This window comes from Taudactylus pleione, unplaced genomic scaffold, assembly GCF_031769625.1.
Source record: "Taudactylus pleione unplaced genomic scaffold, aTauple2 ptg000757l, whole genome shotgun sequence".
Classification (NCBI taxonomy): Eukaryota; Metazoa; Chordata; class Amphibia; order Anura; family Myobatrachidae; genus Taudactylus; species Taudactylus pleione.
In genome coordinates this window covers 5,243,209-5,263,821 of record NW_028285159.1, presented here as the reverse complement: position 1 = coordinate 5,263,821, position 20,613 = coordinate 5,243,209, and the positions used below count along the sequence as shown (strand labels likewise).

Below are 20,613 nucleotides of genomic sequence, written 5' to 3'. Positions count from 1 at the left end.
ATTTAAGGTCCACTGAACCCAGTGGTTCAAACGGCGGTCCCTGGAGAGCCCTCAGGACCACAGCTAAATCCCAAGGCGCCACCGGTGGAACAAATGGCGGCTGGATTCGAAGAACACCTTGCATAAAGGTGTGCACATCAGGGATTGTAGCAATCCTACGATGGAACCAGACAGACAGGGCAGACACCTGCACCTTCAAAGAAGCAAGGCGAAGCCCATGGTCTAGTCCCGCCTGTAGGAAAGCCAACACTCTAGACAGACGGAACTCCCAAGGTGCATAACCTCTCAGCCGACACCACTGGAAGAACGTATGCCACACACGATGGTATATTCTTGCAGAAGATGGCTTCCGAGCTCTTAGCATTGTTTGTACTACAGAGCTGGAAAAACCCCTGGACCTTAACATGGCCGTCTCAACAGCCACGCCGTCAAAGACAGCCGAGTCAGGTCCGGGTGAAGACAAGGTCTGTGACAGTATGTCCGGTCGTAGCGGCAACCGCAGAGGAATGTCCATGGCCAGATCCTGAAAGTCTGAGAACCAGTGCCGCCTGGGCTACGCGGGAGCTATCAACAGGTATTTCCGGATTACCCGTGAAAGAAGGGAAAACGGAGGAAAGAGGTAAGCAAACCGGAACGTCCACTGGACGGACAGAGCATCCACCAGAGACGCCTTTTCGTCTCTTGTGCGAGACCCGTACACCGGCAACTTGTTGTTGTGCCGTGACGCCATGAGGTCGATCTCTGGAAGACCCCACCTGTCCACCAGCAGTTGAAAGACGTCCTGGTGCAGAGACCACTCCCCCGGATGAACATCCTGGCGACTGAGAAAGTCCGCCTCCCAGTTGAGGACTCCCGGGATGAATACTGCTGATCTGGCCGGGAGATTGCGCTCCGTCCAGACCAGGATGCGGGACACCTCTACGAGTGCCGCCCGACTTCGGGTTCCTCCATGCCGATTTATGTAGGCCACGGTGGTGGCGTTGTCCGACTGGACCTGCACGGGGTGACCTTGGAGAACCCGATGTGCCTGCTGGAGAGCATTGAAAACAGCGTGGAGTTTCAAGATGTTTATTGGAAGCTCCTTTTCCGCCTGAGTCCATCTGCCCTGGAACAAGTGTGGACACGTGACCGCTCCCCAGCCCCGAAGGCTGGCGTCCATTGTCAATAGGACCCAGTTCGCCACCCAAAACGGACGACCCTTGTTGAGATGGGTCGTCTGCAACCACCAGGCAAGGGACAGGCGAACCTACAGAGTGAGCACCATCGTCTGGGATTTTAGACTCTGAGGCAGTCCATTCCATTTGGACAGGATCAATTGCTGCAGAGGTCTGGAGTGAAACTGGGCATATTCCACCATGTCGAATACTGACACCATGGAGCCCAGTAACCTCATCGCCGAGTGTAGAGACACACGGCGACTCTGCAGACAACTGCGTACCCTCAACTGCAAGAAGGCAGAGATCTTTTCCCCCATCACAAAGATCCTCTGCTGACTGGAGTCCAATAAGGCTCCGAGGTGCAGAATTCTCTGAGACGGGATCAGGATGGACTTTTGCCAGTTTATCAACCAGCCGTGCTGTTGCAGTACTGCAATCGTCAGATCCAAGTGTCGTAGAAGGAGCTCTGGAGACCCTGCTACCAACAAAAGATCGTCTAGGTACGTCAACATGCGGACTACCTGCAGCCGTAGGAACGCCGCCATAACCTTGGTGCTGTCGCCAGGCCAAAAGGTAACGCCCGGAACTGAAAGTGATCGTTGCGGATTGCAAACCTGAGGAACTGTTGGTGCCACAAAAGAATAGGGACATGCAGGTAAGCGTCCTGTATGTCAAATGACACCATGTAATCCCCAGGTTCCAGCGCCAGAATGATGGACCGTAGAGTCTCCATCCGAAACCGCGGCACCCGCAAGGACTTGTTGAGGGCCTTGAGGTTGAGAATTGGACAGTACGACCCATTGGGTTTCTGCACCAAAAATAGTATGCAAAACCTTCCGCAGTTCCATGGCCTTGTTCTGCTCTAAGGGAAGACCTGTGGTGAAGAATCGGGATGGGGGCCTGTGCCGAAAGGAGAGGGCATACCCGTGAGAAACCACCTCGTGAACCCAAGTGTCTGTCGTAGTTGCCGACCAATACTGGGCAAACTGCAGCAGGCGGCCTCCCACTTTGGGATCCCCCAAAGGGAGGCCCGGACCGTCAGGCCGCAGGCTTGTCATCAGTTAGGGGCCAGACGTCTGGTACTCCAGGCCTGTTTCCTGGGCTTGGCCGATTTCTTGGGGCCAGCCTGTCGGGGAAAGGACTGTGCTTTAGGCCTACCCTGGGCCCTATAAGGCCGAAAGGACGACGCCCCCGAACTGGAAGGGACCGCAGCAGATGGGAGACATGCAGACTTGGCTGCCGCCAGCGTGGCCACAATTTTGTCCAGATCTGGACCAAAGAGGACTTCTCCATTAAAGGGCAAAGCTTCCAATCCCTTTTTGGAATCAGCGTCCGCCTTCCACGAACGCAACCATAAGGTGCGACGAGCAGCAACCACTGCCGAAGAAATCCGAGATGTGAGGGTACTAATATCCAAGGCGCTTCATTGATGTAAGTGGCCGAATCCCGGAGATTGCCTACCAACTCGGCCTGTTCAACCGAACAGTCGGAATCCAAAGACGCCTCCAAACTATCAGCCCAACGCTCCATAGCTCTGGCTACCCAATATACGGCCATAGCTGGTCTGGATGCCCACCCCCCCCGCGAGGGAATAAATGGACTTTAGGCAGATCTCCACCTTACGGTCCGTAGCATCCTTCAAGGAGGACATGGAGGGCATGGGCAATGTGGCACTTCGGACTAGGCGTGTCACATCAGAATCCACCTGAGGAGGGGATTCCCACTTAGAAAAATAATTGTCCGCAAGCGGGTAAGCCACCGCTAAGCGTCTTTGAGGCTGATACCGTTTACCAGGGTGTTTCCACGCCTCCTCTAAATGGTCTACTAACTGACCCGAAAAAGGAAACACTGTGGCGTCACCCTTAATATCCTTGAAAAAGGCATATTTGGACTTGGACACCGGAGGATCATCATCCTCAATAACTAAAGCTGTGCGGACTGCACGAATAAGGCCAGGAATATAAACCTTAGACTTAGCGTCTGACTCTTTAGTACGGACAGGTTCTTGGTCAGAAAGATCCAGAATCTCCCCATCATCGGTCGTCACGCCATCATCCTCATAAGGAGCGGACAGAGATGCCACCGGCCGCTTGTGAGGCCGCAACACAGACTCCCCTTGCAACACGTCCGACAAATGCTGTACAGAACTTGTCAGTGAATTAACCCACGCAGGCTCCTGAGAGACCTGAGGAGGGGAAATAGGGAGACTGTGGGGTACCATCAGTTGTCTCGGGAACCCCTGCATGGGTGACGACACCACTGACTGCTGGGACAATCCCATCTGTGAGAACGCAGGTTGCAGAGCTAACTGACCCACTAGGGTTGTAAGCGCTTTGGCGAAACAAGCCCAGGGCGGTTCCTGTACCAGAGCCGTGACAGAAATTGGTCGCGCCAATACAAAACACTGCCGACAATGCCCCTCCGCGTTACCCTCCCCCTCCGCTATTGGTACCTTGCACGTAGTACACAGAAGCTGAAGAGGAAATTCACTCTCAGACATGATGGTAAGTATGTGACCCCTCTCACTGATACTCGTTAGTATAGTGGGAGAACCACCCTGCAATCACCGCACCGCAAGGACTTTAGCAGAAGAAGAGCAGGGACAGTGAAATGGCTGACAGTAGAAAGTGAAAGTACAGGCAGCAGACGCTAGCAGCAGTCACATACGATGCAAAGAAATTAATCCCTGCACTATGAGCGCTGATCCTCAACTACGCAGACACAGAGCCTGGTAGGACACAGCGCTGCATACACAGACCTGTTCCAACGGAGGAGAGGTATGCCGGGGGACCCAGACCACGATGCCACCGATCAGCAGCTTCCAGCAGCGTTCACTATGCTTCTGCAAAGATGGCCACCGAGGAGCAGAGAGGAGGCCAGCCTGGGGAAGGAGCGCTGCCACAGGGCCAATCGGCAGGTGCAGAGAGGGCTGTGTGCAGCGGGGGAGGCGTCGGCTGTGTACAGGGAAGGCACGCTCCCCTGGCATGCAATTAACCCCTGGGACGCCGCAGCGCTACCGTTCAGCTGCGGTCCGCTGTCCCAGGGGGGTAGTGGAAGCGCAGGTTGGTTACCTGGCTCCACGCTGCAGCCAGTCCCCAGGTAGCCCCCTGCCTGGGGACTCTGGACCATGTGTTCAGTAGGGACCCACCGCGGGACCCTGCTGCTTACCTGCTGCCCCCTTGAATCCGGCCATGGTCCAAAACATCTGGGGGTCACCGCTAGCTATGACCCCAGATGCTTACCAGCATCCCCGGATCAGTACCGGCGTTCTGGTACCGGCGGGGGTGTAGGGAAGACAGTATGGACGTCAGTAGTGACTGTCCATGCTGTACTTCCTGATGGGCAGCCACAGCTGCCTTGAAGAAAACTTCAGGGGCTATCCTTAGCCCCCCTCTAAATAGGTGCTCCGACTCCGAGCCGGGCACCAACGAGACTGAGATGCCTTGGCTCGGGGGCGGGGTATAGGAGGGGGACCCTAGTGCATCCTGGGAGGTTGAAAACTTAACTCTATGGTGCCCGATGCCTGACGTCATCACCTATACCCAAGGTATCCTGTGGATACCCTATGGACCCTGATGTAGAAATGTATAAATTGACTTTGATAAAATACATTATTGTATATATTTATAGCATCTTTAAACAATCCTGCTCTCCCAATCGCTTCAATGGTTTACAGTAAGGATGTTAAATTGAGCCTCTAAGGCCCTACTACGCCTTACAGATACCAACAGTTTTAGCATAAAAGTAAGTTATATATGTGAATGCAGGCTGTGCCAGGGGCAGAAATTCCGGAGTGCAGTGGAGTCATTGGCCACCTGGTGCCAACTGTCAGGAGGGGAACACCGAGGAGCAGAGTCGGTGACAGGGGGGGGACAAGTGGCACAGTTGTATCGTGGCCCACAGATAAATCCATATATGTCCACTGCCTGCACCCTGTTGATCACTGCGGTGGTGGAGACAGCAGTTATAGAGGGATCTATCTGTGAAGTTCAAGGAGCTGCTGCCTCTTGATCTTCAGGTACAGTGGCTGGTGCAATAAAGTTTTTTTTGCCCATGTGATGTCATGACATCATGCTGTACTGCTGAAAGGCTGAGGGCAGGAGAGGCAGAAGGGGGCTGGATAGACGCTGAGGGACAGAAGGGGGCTTGATGAAGCTGGAGAGACACTGGGGGCTCGAGAGACAGAATGGGGCTGTCTGGATCTGGAGAGACACTGGGGGGCTTGAGAGACAGAATGGTGCTTGCTGGAGCTGCAAATACACTGGGTGGCTGGAGAGACAGAAGGGGGGTTGCTGGAGCTGTAGATACACTTAGAGGCTGGAGAGACACTGTGGGGGCTGGCTGGAGAGACAGTGGGGGGCTGGCTGGAGACACTAGGCGGCTGGCTGGAGAGACACTGGGGGACTGGCTGGAGCTTGCGAGAAATTGGGAGCACTGGGTGGAGCTGGAGAGACACTGGGGGACTGGCTGGAGAGACATTGCAGGGCTGGAGCTGCAGAAACATGAGGAAATGAGGCAGGAGAGAACTGGAGGAAAGTGGCTAGATATTATCCACAACTGGCAGGAATACTGGCACATTACTTCCTCCTTTGCCCCTCAGCTGTGCTACAGACGTCAGTGCATGAACCAGCCAGAGCCACTGTGGTGGGCGGGGGGATCACTATCATCTATTTCACCTCCTGGTGTCTGTTATGAACTTACACCCTTGTACTGTGCTATACTACAATATTCCCCATAGCTGGGGCTAGTTGTTTTGGATTAATATGCATCTTTTTTCCATATACAAAATTTAATTTTTTAATGATTTAGTGTCTACCAAGGCAAAGCATGTACATTTAATATGGGTTTGGTTTAAGAAATATCTGCATAAAACTGACCAAACATACGAGTACATGACATGATATCACAATATCATATTTGTCTTCTATGACAGAAAAACAAAGAATATTCCTAAAAAGTAATACAGGTGTGCCATCTCTAAAACGTGAAAGGTCATGATTGTTAAAGCAAGATCTACAGCACTCTAAAGTAAATCACATTTTGAGCAGGAGAAATGTAATATCTCTACGTATAGTAGTTAAAATTGTTATGCCTACAAGACATCATTATTGGGGCAATGTGATAAGTCACCATGTTACAACTGATAAGTCACCAGGTTACAACTGAAAGCATGTAGTATCTCAAAACCTATGTTTGCATGAAAGCACCAGCAAAGGTCAGCTTTATTAGCAATGACAATATTCTGTATTCTGCTGCACGGCATAGAGCAATCTGTTTTTCCATTCAGCCACGATTGTAATCAGTGGTGTCACAAGAAGGGTGCGGGCCGCACCCGGGTGTCACCCGCCGAGGGGTGAAACCAAGGTGCAGACTCCCCCTCAGTGACAGGAGCCAGGTGTTGCACTGTAGTTTTAAATGCAGCACTCGGCTCCTAACACTGTGAGTGAGCCGGCACTGCAGTGCACACAGGGCAGTCCGCATCTCCTGCACCCCCCTGGCTCTCCCAGTAATAAGCATGGGAGTTGGGGTTCAACCCGCCCCTTCCTGCATGGTGGCATGGCACAGCATCCCTCCATGCACCAGGTGACACTGCGGGGAGGGACGCCACTGATTGTAATCACTGTTCCTAGCAATAAGTGTAGGAAAGAAGAGCCACGTGTCCTGTTTGTTGGTTACAGACGTTAGATTAGAACAATTATTACTGGTCACGCTGGAGAAAAGACCCAAAGTCAACTTAGGACACTCACTGACCAGACGGTACCCATTACATGATAATTATTCAATATTCCATTTTGTGAAACAGTCATGATGGGCATGGTAAGAGAGCTGGAAATGAGATAATATATTGTCTATGCAAATTGAAGTAATGTGATGAATAGAAGGTGCATTTAAGACTTGCCAGATTCTGGGGCCCATTTATTAATTATTGGGTTTTTGATTCAATAATTTTACATTTTTATTGCTGCTATTCACGGCAACAAGAAATATAGTTATGCCCGAATGTATCATTAACCACAAGTAGGGATGGGGGCTCTGATAGGAGTCTGTCCCTGCTATATGTAAAAGTAAAGAGATCACACACATATTCCTCAGTGCTTTACAGATACTATTGAATTCTGTCTATGCTTATACTTTTAGATGAATGATGTATGTTTATATATCTACAGTGTATATGAGACGGGATGTAGTTAATAGACCGGCGGACACATTGCCGCCGGTCTATATCCCGACTCGTCCTGCACTCCAAGGGACTTAAGACAGGTGTCAAAATGCTGATGCCTATCTTAATCCCGACGCCAGAAGACCGACCCCTGCCATCCCGATCGTTCTCTGACGGGTAAGTATAACACTTAGCCCAGGGCTGGGAGGGGGGGGTTAGGTTTAGGGAACCCTGGGGGGACTTAGGGTTAAGAACCACCTCGGGGAAGGTTAGGGTTAGGCTAGGGGAAGGGGTGGTTAGGCACTAGGGGGGGAGGTTTAGGGTTAGGCACCCCCCTGGGAGGGATAGTTTTAAGATGCGGGTAGGGGGGGTTAGGTTTAGGAAACCCTGGGTTTCGCCGACCACCCTCTTGTCACCACCCTTAAACGGTACTTTCTGTCAATCACTCTGCGATCAATGGGTCTGCATAGTCACTGCAATCGCAATCCCGATCGCAGTGGAGTGTTTGCACACACGCACTGCGATGCATATGCACAATGCAACACTCGGCAGATTGTGTGCGTAATTGCAGTTGCAATTGCTGCTGAATCAGGCCCATAGTCCATTTTTTTTTATTACATTTATTGGACTAACATGGCAATAGATACAATATAGGAAACAAACACCCAGCCCACAGATAAGATGCTCACCTTAATTTCTCAAATGCTTATATATATATTTAAAATTTAATGCAGAATTGAAATTCTGGGATCAAAATACGAGTGTGGTGCAATCTCATAACAGACACAATTGTATTTCCAAGTTCATTCCCTGTGCTTGGAACTCATTACACCTATACTGTGCTTGGAACTCATTACACCTATACTGTGCTTGGAACTCATTACACCTATACTGTGCTTGGAACTCATTACACCTATACTGTGCTTGGAACTCATTACACCTATACTGTGCTTGGAACTCATTACACCTATACTGTGCTTGGAACTCATTACATCTATACTGTGCTTGGAACTCATTACACCTATACTGTGCTTGGAACTCATTACACCTATACTGTGCTTGGAACTCGTTACACCTATACTGTGCTTGGAACTCGTTACATCTATACTGTGCTTGGAACTCATTACACCTATAGTGTGCTTGGAACTCATTACATCTATACTGTGCTTGGAACTCATTACACCTATACTGTGCTTGGAACTCATTACATCTATACTGTGCTTGGAACTCATTACACCTATACTGTGCTTGGAACTCATTACACCTATACTGTGCTTGGAACTCATTACACCTATACTGTGCTTGGAACTCATTACACCTATACTGTGCTTGGAACTCATTACACCTATACTGTGCTTGGAACTCAAGGCCTGATTCAGACCCGTACACACGCAGTCTGTCGATGTTTACATTCTGGGCATGCGTATACATCGCAGTGCGCGTGTTGCGAACCAGCCGCTGCGATCGGGAATCGACCGCAGCAAGCACACAGAGCCTCCATACAGTGAATGACAGGACCTGACCGTTTGAGGGTGGTGACGGGGGGGTGGTGTGTCAGAGAAATGCAGGCATGCCTGGGCGTTTAAACACCATTTCAGGGGCGTTCATACTTAAGCTCCAGCGATGGCATACGTATCCTAAAGTCTAGTTACACACACAAACATTGGCAATGTCTACGGTATGGTCAGGTCAGCCACAACTTGTGTATGTGGGTCCAATGATTCTCAATGTTACCGATGTTTTTGCTGTCTTGCGAGAATGTAAGTGAAGGGAAGTAGGCGGCATTATGTAGTGTTGGGTGTCTACTTATTGTGCTGCGGTTACATTGTGTATGGGGTCATTAGCATATTTTCGCATCGACAGACCGAGTGCGAACGCAGCAGAGCGATCAGGTCTAAATCAGGCCCTCATTACAGACGTAAATGGAAAAATCTTAGATAAAGTAGAATCTCACTATGATTTATGGAACGTTTGCCAAAATAACAAACGTTAAGGAGTGTCCCACTGGCATGTTCTATGCAAGAGAGGTGCAAACCGATATGAGACCCTGAGCCACACGCTGCAAAAACCATGAGAAACTGACACAGATGTCAGCCTCTTGGAAAAACAATAACACAACAAAAACACAATAAACTAAAGAAAAACATAGAAAGATATGCTTTCTTTTACGTGCCAGTAGAATATGGCTTTATTCCATCCAGCAATCTTTTTTTGCTTTACTTCAGTAGCCATTTACTTAGCTAGGAATACTAATGAAGAGCTCTGAAACTAACCACGGATACCAGGCATATAGGCCCAAACAGGGCATGCCATTAGAGCCGAATCGGAAGCATGCTCTACAGCACAGGTTCTCAAACTCGGTCCTCTGGACCCCAAACAGTGCATGTTTTCCAGGTCTCCTAACAGAATCACAAGTGAAATAATTAGCTCCACTTGTGGAACTTTTAAAATGTGTCAGTGAGTAATGACTACACCTCTGCTCCTGCCAGGGGACCTGGAAAACGTGAACTGTGTGGGGTCCTGAGGGCTGAGTTTGAGAACCTCTGCTCTACAGAATAATATCTAACATTAGGAAGCTGAAGCTAAAGGGTCATGTGAATGGAGAAGACAGACTTTTAAGGTTATAAAACAGGACTAAATAATAAAGATGTAACATATAGAGGCCATGGGCAATGATTAAGAAGAACAGGTTAGGCAATACAGAGTCGAGCAGGCAAAATTCAAAGTCCCCGGCAAGTATTGTCAGGGTTTTGCTGTAACTTGTACACTGATCTAAGGAAGAAATCCTATACTGGAAACCTGCTTTCTGTGTATGGTATGTATTGCTCTGTTGCACATCACATGTATACTAGCATGTAGGCAGTAACTGGATGCCTGTTCTTTGCATTTGCCTCTGCCAGGATGGCAGGAAATAGAAAGGCTGATTACTCATCACAGCTTGGCCATATCTTGGCCATACACTGTACAAAATAGTTCTCAAACATAAAGGTGATCCTCACGAATGATGCACTCACTCTCATTTAGGGGAGGCACAAATAAAAGTGTTACCAGAGATTGCTAAGGGATAATGATAATATAATAGGAGACGCCTGTTGCCCTATCAAAATACAGCTTTTTATTATTCTCTACAAATGTTTATTCTCTCATAACTGATATAAATATAATATGAGTGTTGATGCAGAATTCACGTACAGACAACCAGTTGTTGTTTTTCTACTTATTGACTTACCTATGAATGCCGATCCACCAGTGCTCACCGGCAGGCTGTTGCCAATAAGAGATGCCAGCACAGCTGGTATTCCTAGACCAGCTTCAGCCATAAGCATCAGTAATCGTTCTTCACCAAAAGTAACCAGAGAAGGTCCTAAAGTAGTTATATATACAAATAAAAAAGTAAATATAAAAACAAAGCATACATAAATGCACAACATTGCATGAGTACAAAACATAAAAACAAACATTGCAGTAACCAGGGAATGACAAGTACAGTGGGAAGTGTAGAGCATCTCGCTATAGTTAGTTTCAGCAGGCAGTGGTGAATCGCTGGGAATACACAACAGCTTACAATGATCTTGTACCAGTTGTATAGTTGAGCGGACAGTGACAGAGGTGCTAAAGGGGAAAAGGAGACTGTAGGCATAGAGCACAGGATAGAGAAGGGAAGGACAAGAGGGCTAACTGGAGGGAGAGAAGGTAGGTAGGAGGAGAGAGCAAGAGAGGAGTTAAGAGGAGGCCTGCTAGGCATTAGTGACAAGGTGTGTCTTAAGGGAACGTTTAAAGCTGGAAAGTCTGGAAGAAATTCAGACTTAAGCTGGATACAAAGCAAAGGACAGTGCGACCCAGCAATCGTTGTAACGATTCATCACACGCACCATACATAACTCACGATCCACCGTATGAATGCGCAATGTATCGCTACATGCAGTATTTAACTACACCACGTCATTATTTGCATCTGCCCATCTAATGTGCAGCACAGCAGATGGCATGATGCGACGTACGGCCAGGAGCGCTGCTTTAGTGAGGGATTGAGTTCCAGAGGAGGTGGCATACTGCAGGAGAAATCTAGGAGGCAGACTTGGGAGGATGTGAAGAGTGTAGAGGTAAGGTAACAGGCAGAGAAGGAGCGGATAGAGTGTGAGCAGGGCATGAGGGAGTGTGGACAGAGATAAGGTTGGACATGTAGGTGGCTTGTGGAGTGATGAAGGACATTTAGCCTCATCCTCTCAAAAAGAATCCTTGCTGTGAAAGTCAACAGACTTCCTGTGACTCATTATAGGTCCAGCAAGTTTATTGTAAACTGAATAGAAACTAACAGAAACATCTAAAGAAAAAGTAGGATGAGGGGTGTTTTTATAGCAAGGAAACAGTGACTGGGTTAGACATCTGCATGCAGTATACTGATGTAAGAATGGTAAATGTTTTTACAAATAAAATGTTGTTGTTTTTTGCTAACTGATTAATAAAATGTTACTTTATTTTACTGACTTTTGGCAACCATGCCATTAGAATACAACTTGCCAGTAATGGTATCTAACAACTAAAAAAAACAACAACAACAGACAACATGTGCATGCAGCATGTCAGCCAATCATTTCTACAGCTTCATATTTCATAATTGCTTTACCAGACGTCTGGTAGCTTATGGATACAAAATACGTAACTTTATTAGGATAAATGTATAAATACTCATCACCTTGTGAACGTACCTATTACTTGAAGCTCTGTTGTTGATGACACCTCCCCATGTATATTGATGGCCTTGCAAGTATAAAGTCCCTGGTCCAAGTAAGTTACATTCCCAATGAACAGAGATGCATCACTATGGTGAGACACATGGTGCAATCTGCTTTTATTTCTGTACCAAGTCACATCTACCTCAGGGAGACCTGTAGAAATCATTTCATAATATTAGAGAGGACTTTAGCCATAAGAAACTAAAATACATGCAATTTTAAGTAGCCATATTTATATTACAGTGGGCCCCTTCCCCTACATATAATGTTGTACACTTGCCTACTCTCCTAAGATGTCTGTAAGACACAAATTTCAGGGCTTTGGCTTTATCCTGGACTCCCTGGAGACTAGGCCACCCTCCAGGATCTGCTGTGAATTGCATCTTCAGAGTCCCACCTACTCGCGGCATGATGACATGAATCACAGCATTGCCCAGTGGAGAGCAGGACATGAGGACGCGAATGACAACCCACACTTGCTCATCCTAGAGGGGAAGTCCAAAGAGTAGGCAAGTATGTAGTGGAGTAATCCAGTATTTGGGTTGCATTAATATTAATCACAATGTAGCCTAATAAGTCTCAAGGAATTAATGTCTAATAAAAATCATAGCGATCAGCCGCTCATAGTGGGGCCAAGGCAGCTGCTGCTGCTGAGCATCCGCAGTGTCTTTTCTTCCACTGCCCGATGTGATGCTGTGGCAACAAATGACCCAGGCCCATCCAACCGGCCTGGGTATATGGTACCTGCTTCCCCGCCCCCCTCTCAGCGCCCCTGGCCATAGTACAGATGTGTCCACATACAGCGTGTGAACAGTGTGTGACTCGGTAGTGCCAAGCGTCTTTTCGTGGGACTTTTTACCTTCAAATGCATCTTATTCCCAAAGCGATGTGAAACGGATGCACAAACAGCCTCTGCTGATTAAAGTATGCGGCAGGCCTATATTCTGAGTGCAATAGTGCAGTAAACCTTTTGGTGGTTTAATTAGCTAAAAAGCCACAGATATAGTAAAAACTGCTGATAATAAACTCTAATCACGAGCACAACATCAAATAAACAAAATAAAAAAAGCATAAACATAAGAATAAATAAGTCCATATGGGTGGAGCCATACCAAATGTAAGTTGTAAATCAGTGTGGTATTGCAAACAGGGCTTTCCAGATTCCCCTGTGTGACTCACTGTTATGGTATTTCCAGGTGGAGTCCTCCAACAGCATGCAGTGGTCTTGACGCGTTTCGAGCACTGGGGCTCTTTTTCACCTTTGAGAAAGAGCCCAAGTGCTCAAAATGAGTCAAGGCCGCTGCATGCTGTTGGAGGACTCCACCTGGAAATACCATAACAGTGAGTCATTATTATAACAGTTATTATTTTCTGTTATATTTGTTTATTTGATGTTGTGCTCGTAATTAGAGCTTATTATTAACAGTTTTTACTATATCTGTGGCTTCTTAGCTAATTAAATTAACCACCAAAAGCTTTACCGCACTATTGTGCATTTTCTTTCTTTATTTATTTACATGTACTGCGGATGCCTGGAAACTTTTGTCTGGATGACAAGTATAGTATTACTCTTTTGTATTATTGTTGTACACATTTATCGCTCAGATATGTTTCACAACTATATTTCCACTATTTCTCTATATTGGGTTATGGGATACTCTAAGTGGAGCATCTGCGCATTTGAAATTTTAGCAACCCACTGTCTTTTCATATATTCTGAGTGCGACTGCGGTTGTATATACATGCAAAATGCTACGCTACAGTGTCAGTGGCTGTGGTACTGTAACATAGCATTTCGTATGCAGCTACACCCGCAGTTGCACACAGAATATAGGCATGCCACATATCATATTAATCAGCAAAAGCTTCCTGTGCATCCTAATGGCATTGTGAATAAGATGCATTTGAAGGTAAAAAGTTACACAAAAAAGACGCTATGCGCTACCGAGTCATTCCACGATATGGCGCGACTAGAAGTGCTGTTTATCGCGCAAGGAAGTAAGATGTATGTGGACACATGTGTTTGTGTTTGAATGGTAGTGAATTTAGACTGTGAGCTCCAATGGGGCTCAGGAACTGATGTGAATGAAATAGTATTCTCTGTACATCTTTGGACAATAAGGTAGTGCTATATGTAAATAATGGCAGTAATAAATATGTTCAGTAGAAGGCATTTCAAGATCAGCAGCAAACTTGTATGTCAGGCATACAAGTGCAAATACTTTCACTCCAAAACAGTGCAGATAGTAAACAATAAAGTCACATTATCCCCACAGGTTCTCAAACTCGGTCCTCAGGACCCCAAACAGTGCATGTTTTCCAGGTCTCCTCACAGAATCACAAATTAAATAATTAGCTCCACCTTTGGATTTTTTAAAATATTTAAGTGAGTAATGAGTACACCTGTGCACCTGCCGGGAGACCTGGAAATTGTGAACTGTGTGGGGTCCTGAGGACTGAGTTTGTTAACCACTGCATTATCCTATTCGTATATAATATAACAATATTATGAAGTGTCATATATGAAAGAGAGAATATAGTCCTGTATTATCAATAAATACAATTACATTTAAATAATACTTTCAAATAAAATATAATCAACTAAAATAAAATAAAAATGAGTTTAAATCAAATAACTGTTGTTTTACACTTTAAAAGACATATGGTAATCTTATTTCCTGCAGTAGTCCAAATAGAAATGACAAATAAGTCAAGCGAAAAAATAAATGGCTGCAACTTTTTATAATATAGTAGCAATTCTATTAATTTGAGTTCTAACAGATGGAAGGATCCAGAAATGGTTAGACCAGTGTTGGCTAACCTTGACACTCCACCTGTTGTGGAACTATATATCCCAGCATGCCCTGCCACAGTTATAGCATGCCCTAATTGCAAAACTGTAGCAGTGCATGCTGGGTTATGTAGTTCCATAACAGCTGGAGTGTCTAGGTTAGCCAACACTGGGTTAGACAGTGCTGCAGATAGCTATCTTCATCATTGCGTATTGTTGCACCAGCTGCCCAGAGCTGCAAAAGATACGTCGCCTCAAGGCAATTCTGCAGATGCGTCTACAGTACGTCTAATTGAGGCTCAATTGTGTGAACACGCCCTTCATGTAAATCAGCCTACGCTTGCCCAGCCCTATCCTCCCCCATTTCGACTTTCCAGTAGTATGGAGACACAAAAATATAAATACAGTTGTATGTGTTTGTATTTCTGGTGTGCAAGCACTGTTTGGTGGTATGTATCTTATGTAAGAAACACATGTATATCCAATTCTAAAAAAGTTACTTTATTTGATAATAAACTGGACTTGTCATGTAAATTTCCACCACTAGGTGGCAAATAAACATTTCATCTCAAACATTTACCTCAGAAAAACGACATCCCATTTTTTCATTTGAACTTGTATCGATTCACTTATCTTAGTATTTATTTCTGTATTTTTATTTTTTTCAAAAGCAAAACAATATGAATAATTTACATTATTTAATCTATCATGCAGACAAACATACTAAGTGAACTCATCTACAAACACACAGCGATGCTGATTTACTTTATTTTTCACTGCAAATGAGATTCACTAACAAAATATCATACTGTACAAGTAACGGTAATATATTTATATAATGACAAAAATATATGCTTTATATAGTGATAAATGGTGTCATACTGAAAGAGTCTGTGATGGGATACGTATTAGGAACGTCAAAGAAGGCATTTGCTTTATTCATTAGTTGTAAGAGACAGGAATATTAGAAAACCCTCTGCAGCTCCATTACACATATAAAAGCACTTTGTCTGCAGTCTTATGGTTTTATATAGGGACATTGGTGGCCTGTAATATTCTACAGAAGATATTATAGCCACACTGGACATGGGTTACAATACTGACACCGGACAGCAAGTACCCTAACCCTACCCCTAAACCTAACCCTCCCTCTCCGCAGCCTACACCTAACCCTCTCCCCCCCGCAGCCTAAACCTAATTCCCCTCCCACAGCCTAACCCCATCCCTCCCCCAGTGCCTAACCCTAACCTCTAACCCCAACATTTACCGTCGGGATGTTAGCGGCTGGGATGCCGGCACCGGGATTCTGACTCGTGTCAAGATTCCAGCGCCGGCATTTTGAGCGTCGGCATTCCGACAGCTGGGATGTCAACCACATCCCATATAAACATTGCTGCAACAGCGGTCATAACACTCAAATAAGTAGTACGGTGGCAGAAGTCAAGGGTTAGGTTCTGTAAGTAATAGTAAGGGAAGGAAAAGCACATGGGGAGAGAGCCCTGCTCGTGAGATCTTACATTCTAAAGGGTAGTGGTAGACAGACAGGGGTGACACAGATGGGGTAGTTAGCGAGCAATGACACAGTCATAGCGATAGCATGCCACACATCGTGATTCCGGGATTACTAATGTTGAAAGGTATGGCATTAGTACCTTCTAATATTTTATAAAGTAGAGGTTCTAGTCATAATTGTGCCTTTTTAACTTTTACATTAAAACAAATCATATATTATATATAATACTGCAAAATAGTGTGACTAGGGCATTGCATGCTGTTTTGGTAACTGCTATCACAGCTTAGGAAATGGCTTTACAATTGAGAATTTCACAAATGTGACCGATAACATATTATTGAAAAAAAAAATATATATACAAGCTATTAGTGATAACCCAAGTGCCTTATGTCTTAATGTGGAATGTACATTACTACTATCTCCTGGGGCCATAATTCTCAGCGTGTCATTATTTTTGCTACAGTAATCTTTTGCTGCAGCTTATCAAAGCCTGTCATCAGTCAGCCCATTTCACTGTCTCCTGGCATCAGCAGCAGGAGCCTCATGTCATATTTACATTGCACAGCTCATCCTTCATAATCATACTTACTATGTGCTGTCTAAGGGGCACATCCAGCAAACTTTCACATCTCTTCACATCCACTGGGAGCCATGGCTAATGATCTTATCAGTGACCTCTCATTCAGAACTTGGAACAAGATTTTGCATGTGTGAGAAGGATTTCTATGATGGAACAGGATGCAAATCTGTAAGGCCGTAACTAAGGGTGTGAGACATGCTGTCGCACAGGCGGGGGCGGCACTGTCGCTGCCTTATGGCCCCTGCTACTGGCTAGCAGAGTGCATGGAATGGCACCCCGCAGCCAGCATCGCTACTGCAGTGCCCTTTGGATGCTACAAGCAGACACCCTGCAGCCTCCCATAGTGTCCTCAGGACCCTCCAGGCGGGTGTGGTATAAGAGATAGACGGTAATTAGATAATTAGGACAAAAGGTCGACAGGGTCAAAATGTCGACATGAAAATGGTCAACACAAAAATTGTAGACACATGATTTGTTTTGGTTTTTTTATCCCTAATCTTCACCCTAACCGTAACCCTCCCTCCTGGTGCCTAACCCTAACTGTCGGGGTAGGTGCCTGGCCCTAGCCATCCCTTCTAGTGCCTAACCCTAACCCTCCCTCCTGGTGCCTAGCCCTAACCGTCTGGGTAAGTGCCTAACCCTCCAATAAGTGCCTAACCCTAAAAAAATATAAAAATAAATAATGTGTCTTTCATTTTGCGTCGACCATTTTCATGTTGACCTTTCGACCATTTGTAATCGTTGGCCTAATTACATGTCGACCTTTAGTGTGTCGACCTTTTGGCACTGTCGACCCTTTGTCCCTGTCGACCTATTAACTGTCTAACATCTGGGGTCTATCTAGACATTGTCTATCTAATTACTGTCTATCTACAGTCCAGAACCCCCTCCAGGCAGTGCTGCACTTCCTGGTGCTGGTAGTCCGGCTTTCCCCCTACGCGACGTCATGCACTCAGGGGCGGTGCTGGCACAGGGCGCCTGGACAACTTTTTAGGTTATCCAACAATGTTTAGATCGACAGTCAATAGGTAGATAGCAGATGGTCAACATGTAATAGGTCGGCATGGTCAAAAGGCCAACAGTGCAGAAGGTCGACAGGGTTAAAAGGTCGAAAGGTCCAAATAGTTGACATGTTTTTGCATGGATTTCAACATTTTTAAGGTTAGGCACTTGAGGGAGAGTTAGGCCGCCGAAGGGGACGTTTAGGGTTAAGCACAAGATGGAGGGTTAGGGTTAGGCTAGGGATTGGTTTAGGCACTAGAAGGAGGGTTGGGTCAGGCATCAGAGGGATCGTTAGGGTTAGGTACTAGGGGGAGGGTTAGGATTAAATTAAAACAAAAAAAGCGTCAACCATTTGAACCTGTCAACTTTTTAACGCTATCAACCTTCTGCACTGTTGACCATTTGTCAATCGACCTTTTGAACATGTTGACCTATTACATGTTGACTATCTGCTGTCAACCTATTGACTGTCGACCTAAACATTGTCGATCTATTATACCACACCCTAGTGACGTGCGGTGAGGTCAATGGCTGGGGAGGCACACATGTATAAAAACATAGTTTTTATATGAAAACTCTGGAGCACGACAGGGAGTATGATAGGGGAGGCTCTGCCTCCCCTGTCTACCCTGACTGCACGTCCCTGCCACACCCCTTTTTACGATACTGCAAATATGTTCTGCCTAGCTGTAACAATGTAGTACAGGATAAGGAGACCGACTATACCATAACTATAACCTGACGTGTTCTCACATTGGCTCATACTTTCCAAGGCTGTATCTATTCTCCCCAAAAAGGACATGCGCATGTAGTTGGAGATGAGAAAGACTGAGCTCTGGCCTACCCTTGGACATGAACACAATGTGCATGGTAACAGATACACACATTACAAGAACTACAGGTGAGTCTGTTTAAAAGCGCAATGCAACCAATCCTATAAATCATTCCAATGTACGACACATGTTATAATGAAAGGCTCCATATCACCGCAGCCTTGTAAGTTATTTTAGATATAAATGACACAATTAGCCATATTTAGGAGAAGCATTGTAAAGTTGAAAATAAGAAAGAGAGTGACATGCAACCCTATAAAAGAAGGTACAGTTTCTGGTAGCGGAACGTGGGCGCACACCTGTATATAGAGGGATGGTGTCACAGTAACCTTGGGTTTGTTTCCGCCCCTGGAAGTATATGCATGTAGCTTGTATTTTATGTTACCCTGTGTTTGCATAGGGCTCTTTCAGGTGATTTGGTTTCTAACTACAGTCCAAAGACATACGGACAGGTTTACTGGCATCTAAAAATAATAATAATTAAATGTACTGCCGATCCATATTTTTCTTATTCTTTCCTAGGATGGGCACAGTTACCTTAAGACATTACCTGTGTTTACATTTCTAACAACAAATTTGCATCCCAGATTCCGCTTAATTACAGATTGTAAGGATCAATATACTGAATCATATTGAACAAGATAACACCACAATACATTGCTTAGTAGCAATCACATACAATTTATTTCAGGGATGTATTTCCCATTTAAGGAGTAACCATTTTCCTTCTAATAAACGTTGCTGTAATGTAAAATAAACAATAACACATGTTCATTCTTGGTAGAAAGAGCTGAGATTAATAATGCTGTCCAACACATAGAACTGCATTGCACAATGTATCGCTATAGTAGGTCAGAGGTTTCTGTCTCTAAGCCCAAGAGGAGAATGTGTGACAATGGGAAATAAGAAGTAATGAGGTTCTGCAATGTACAATGTCACTTGTGGCCGAAGATTCCCACAAACCACTTTTCTTTATCCACAGTGTACTTGCTGTGTGAGGTTTGAGTTGAACAACTGTCTTTCTATCCCTGCCAATTAAAATGGCCAAATTGGAAAACATATTATGGATAGGTACGAGAAATATAAACATAAAGCAGTACTGAAAATATATATTACAACAGATTGCTGTATGTAGTTTACAAATGCAGTTCATTATTCCATTTTAAAATATTGAAATAACTATATAATAATTGCCTAGTTCTAGCTGACCTCCAGGAAATCCGGGAAGGTACAAGCTGGAATGTTATGGGGTGTGGTACCCATAACATGGTAGCCCAGCCCCACACAGCATAATGTCGCAAATCATAACATTACGCTGCATGTGTTGTGCCTATGATAATGTAACAGCAAAGCACATCAAGTTCCTGCCTCACCACTTCAACGCATTAGTAATACAGGTTTACACACCCATATTGCTTAAGGTGCCCACACACATACCGACTTGCTCCCAATCAGCCGATGTACACAATTTCCCCTGAACTCTCCCTGAACTCTCCCCAGGCAGTCGTTGTCACGATTTGGAGTTAAAAATGTCCAATCTGACTTAAGATCTATCGTGCAGCTAGTGCATTGTATCCCCGATTGACTAATCTGCCCTACAGCACGGCAGATCTGAAGATGCGAGGTACGACGAGCGGGGATGAGCATCGGCATCGTGATCAAGAGCAGAAACTCACGATTTGGCCATTTTTTATATGATCTGTCGTCACGATTTGTCGAAATCGGACAAATTGGATGAAAAGTCGGTATGTGTGTGGGCACCTTTAATCTGGTAACTGATGTTAAACGTCAGAATAATGAGTCAAATTTATCAAATACTTAAAAAAAAAAAATTCCCTTAT

At 45.5% G+C, this 20,613-nt stretch overlaps 1 protein-coding gene across 2 annotated transcripts in view; it reads right to left on the bottom strand.

Annotated features, from left to right (window-relative positions):
* The window catches only part of LOC148477034 (ADAMTS-like protein 1), a 372,270-nt gene that overhangs the window by 56,891 nt on the left and 294,766 nt on the right, over nt 1-20,613 (bottom strand). For both annotated transcript variants that reach the window (XM_088457315.1, XM_088457316.1), the window contains exons 22-23: nt 12,027-12,206; nt 10,547-10,681 (exon numbers count right to left, since the gene is read on the bottom strand). In XM_088457315.1, the coding sequence (XP_088313441.1) occupies nt 10,547-10,681; nt 12,027-12,206 (315 nt within the window). The remainder of the gene's footprint in view (nt 1-10,546; nt 10,682-12,026; nt 12,207-20,613) is intronic.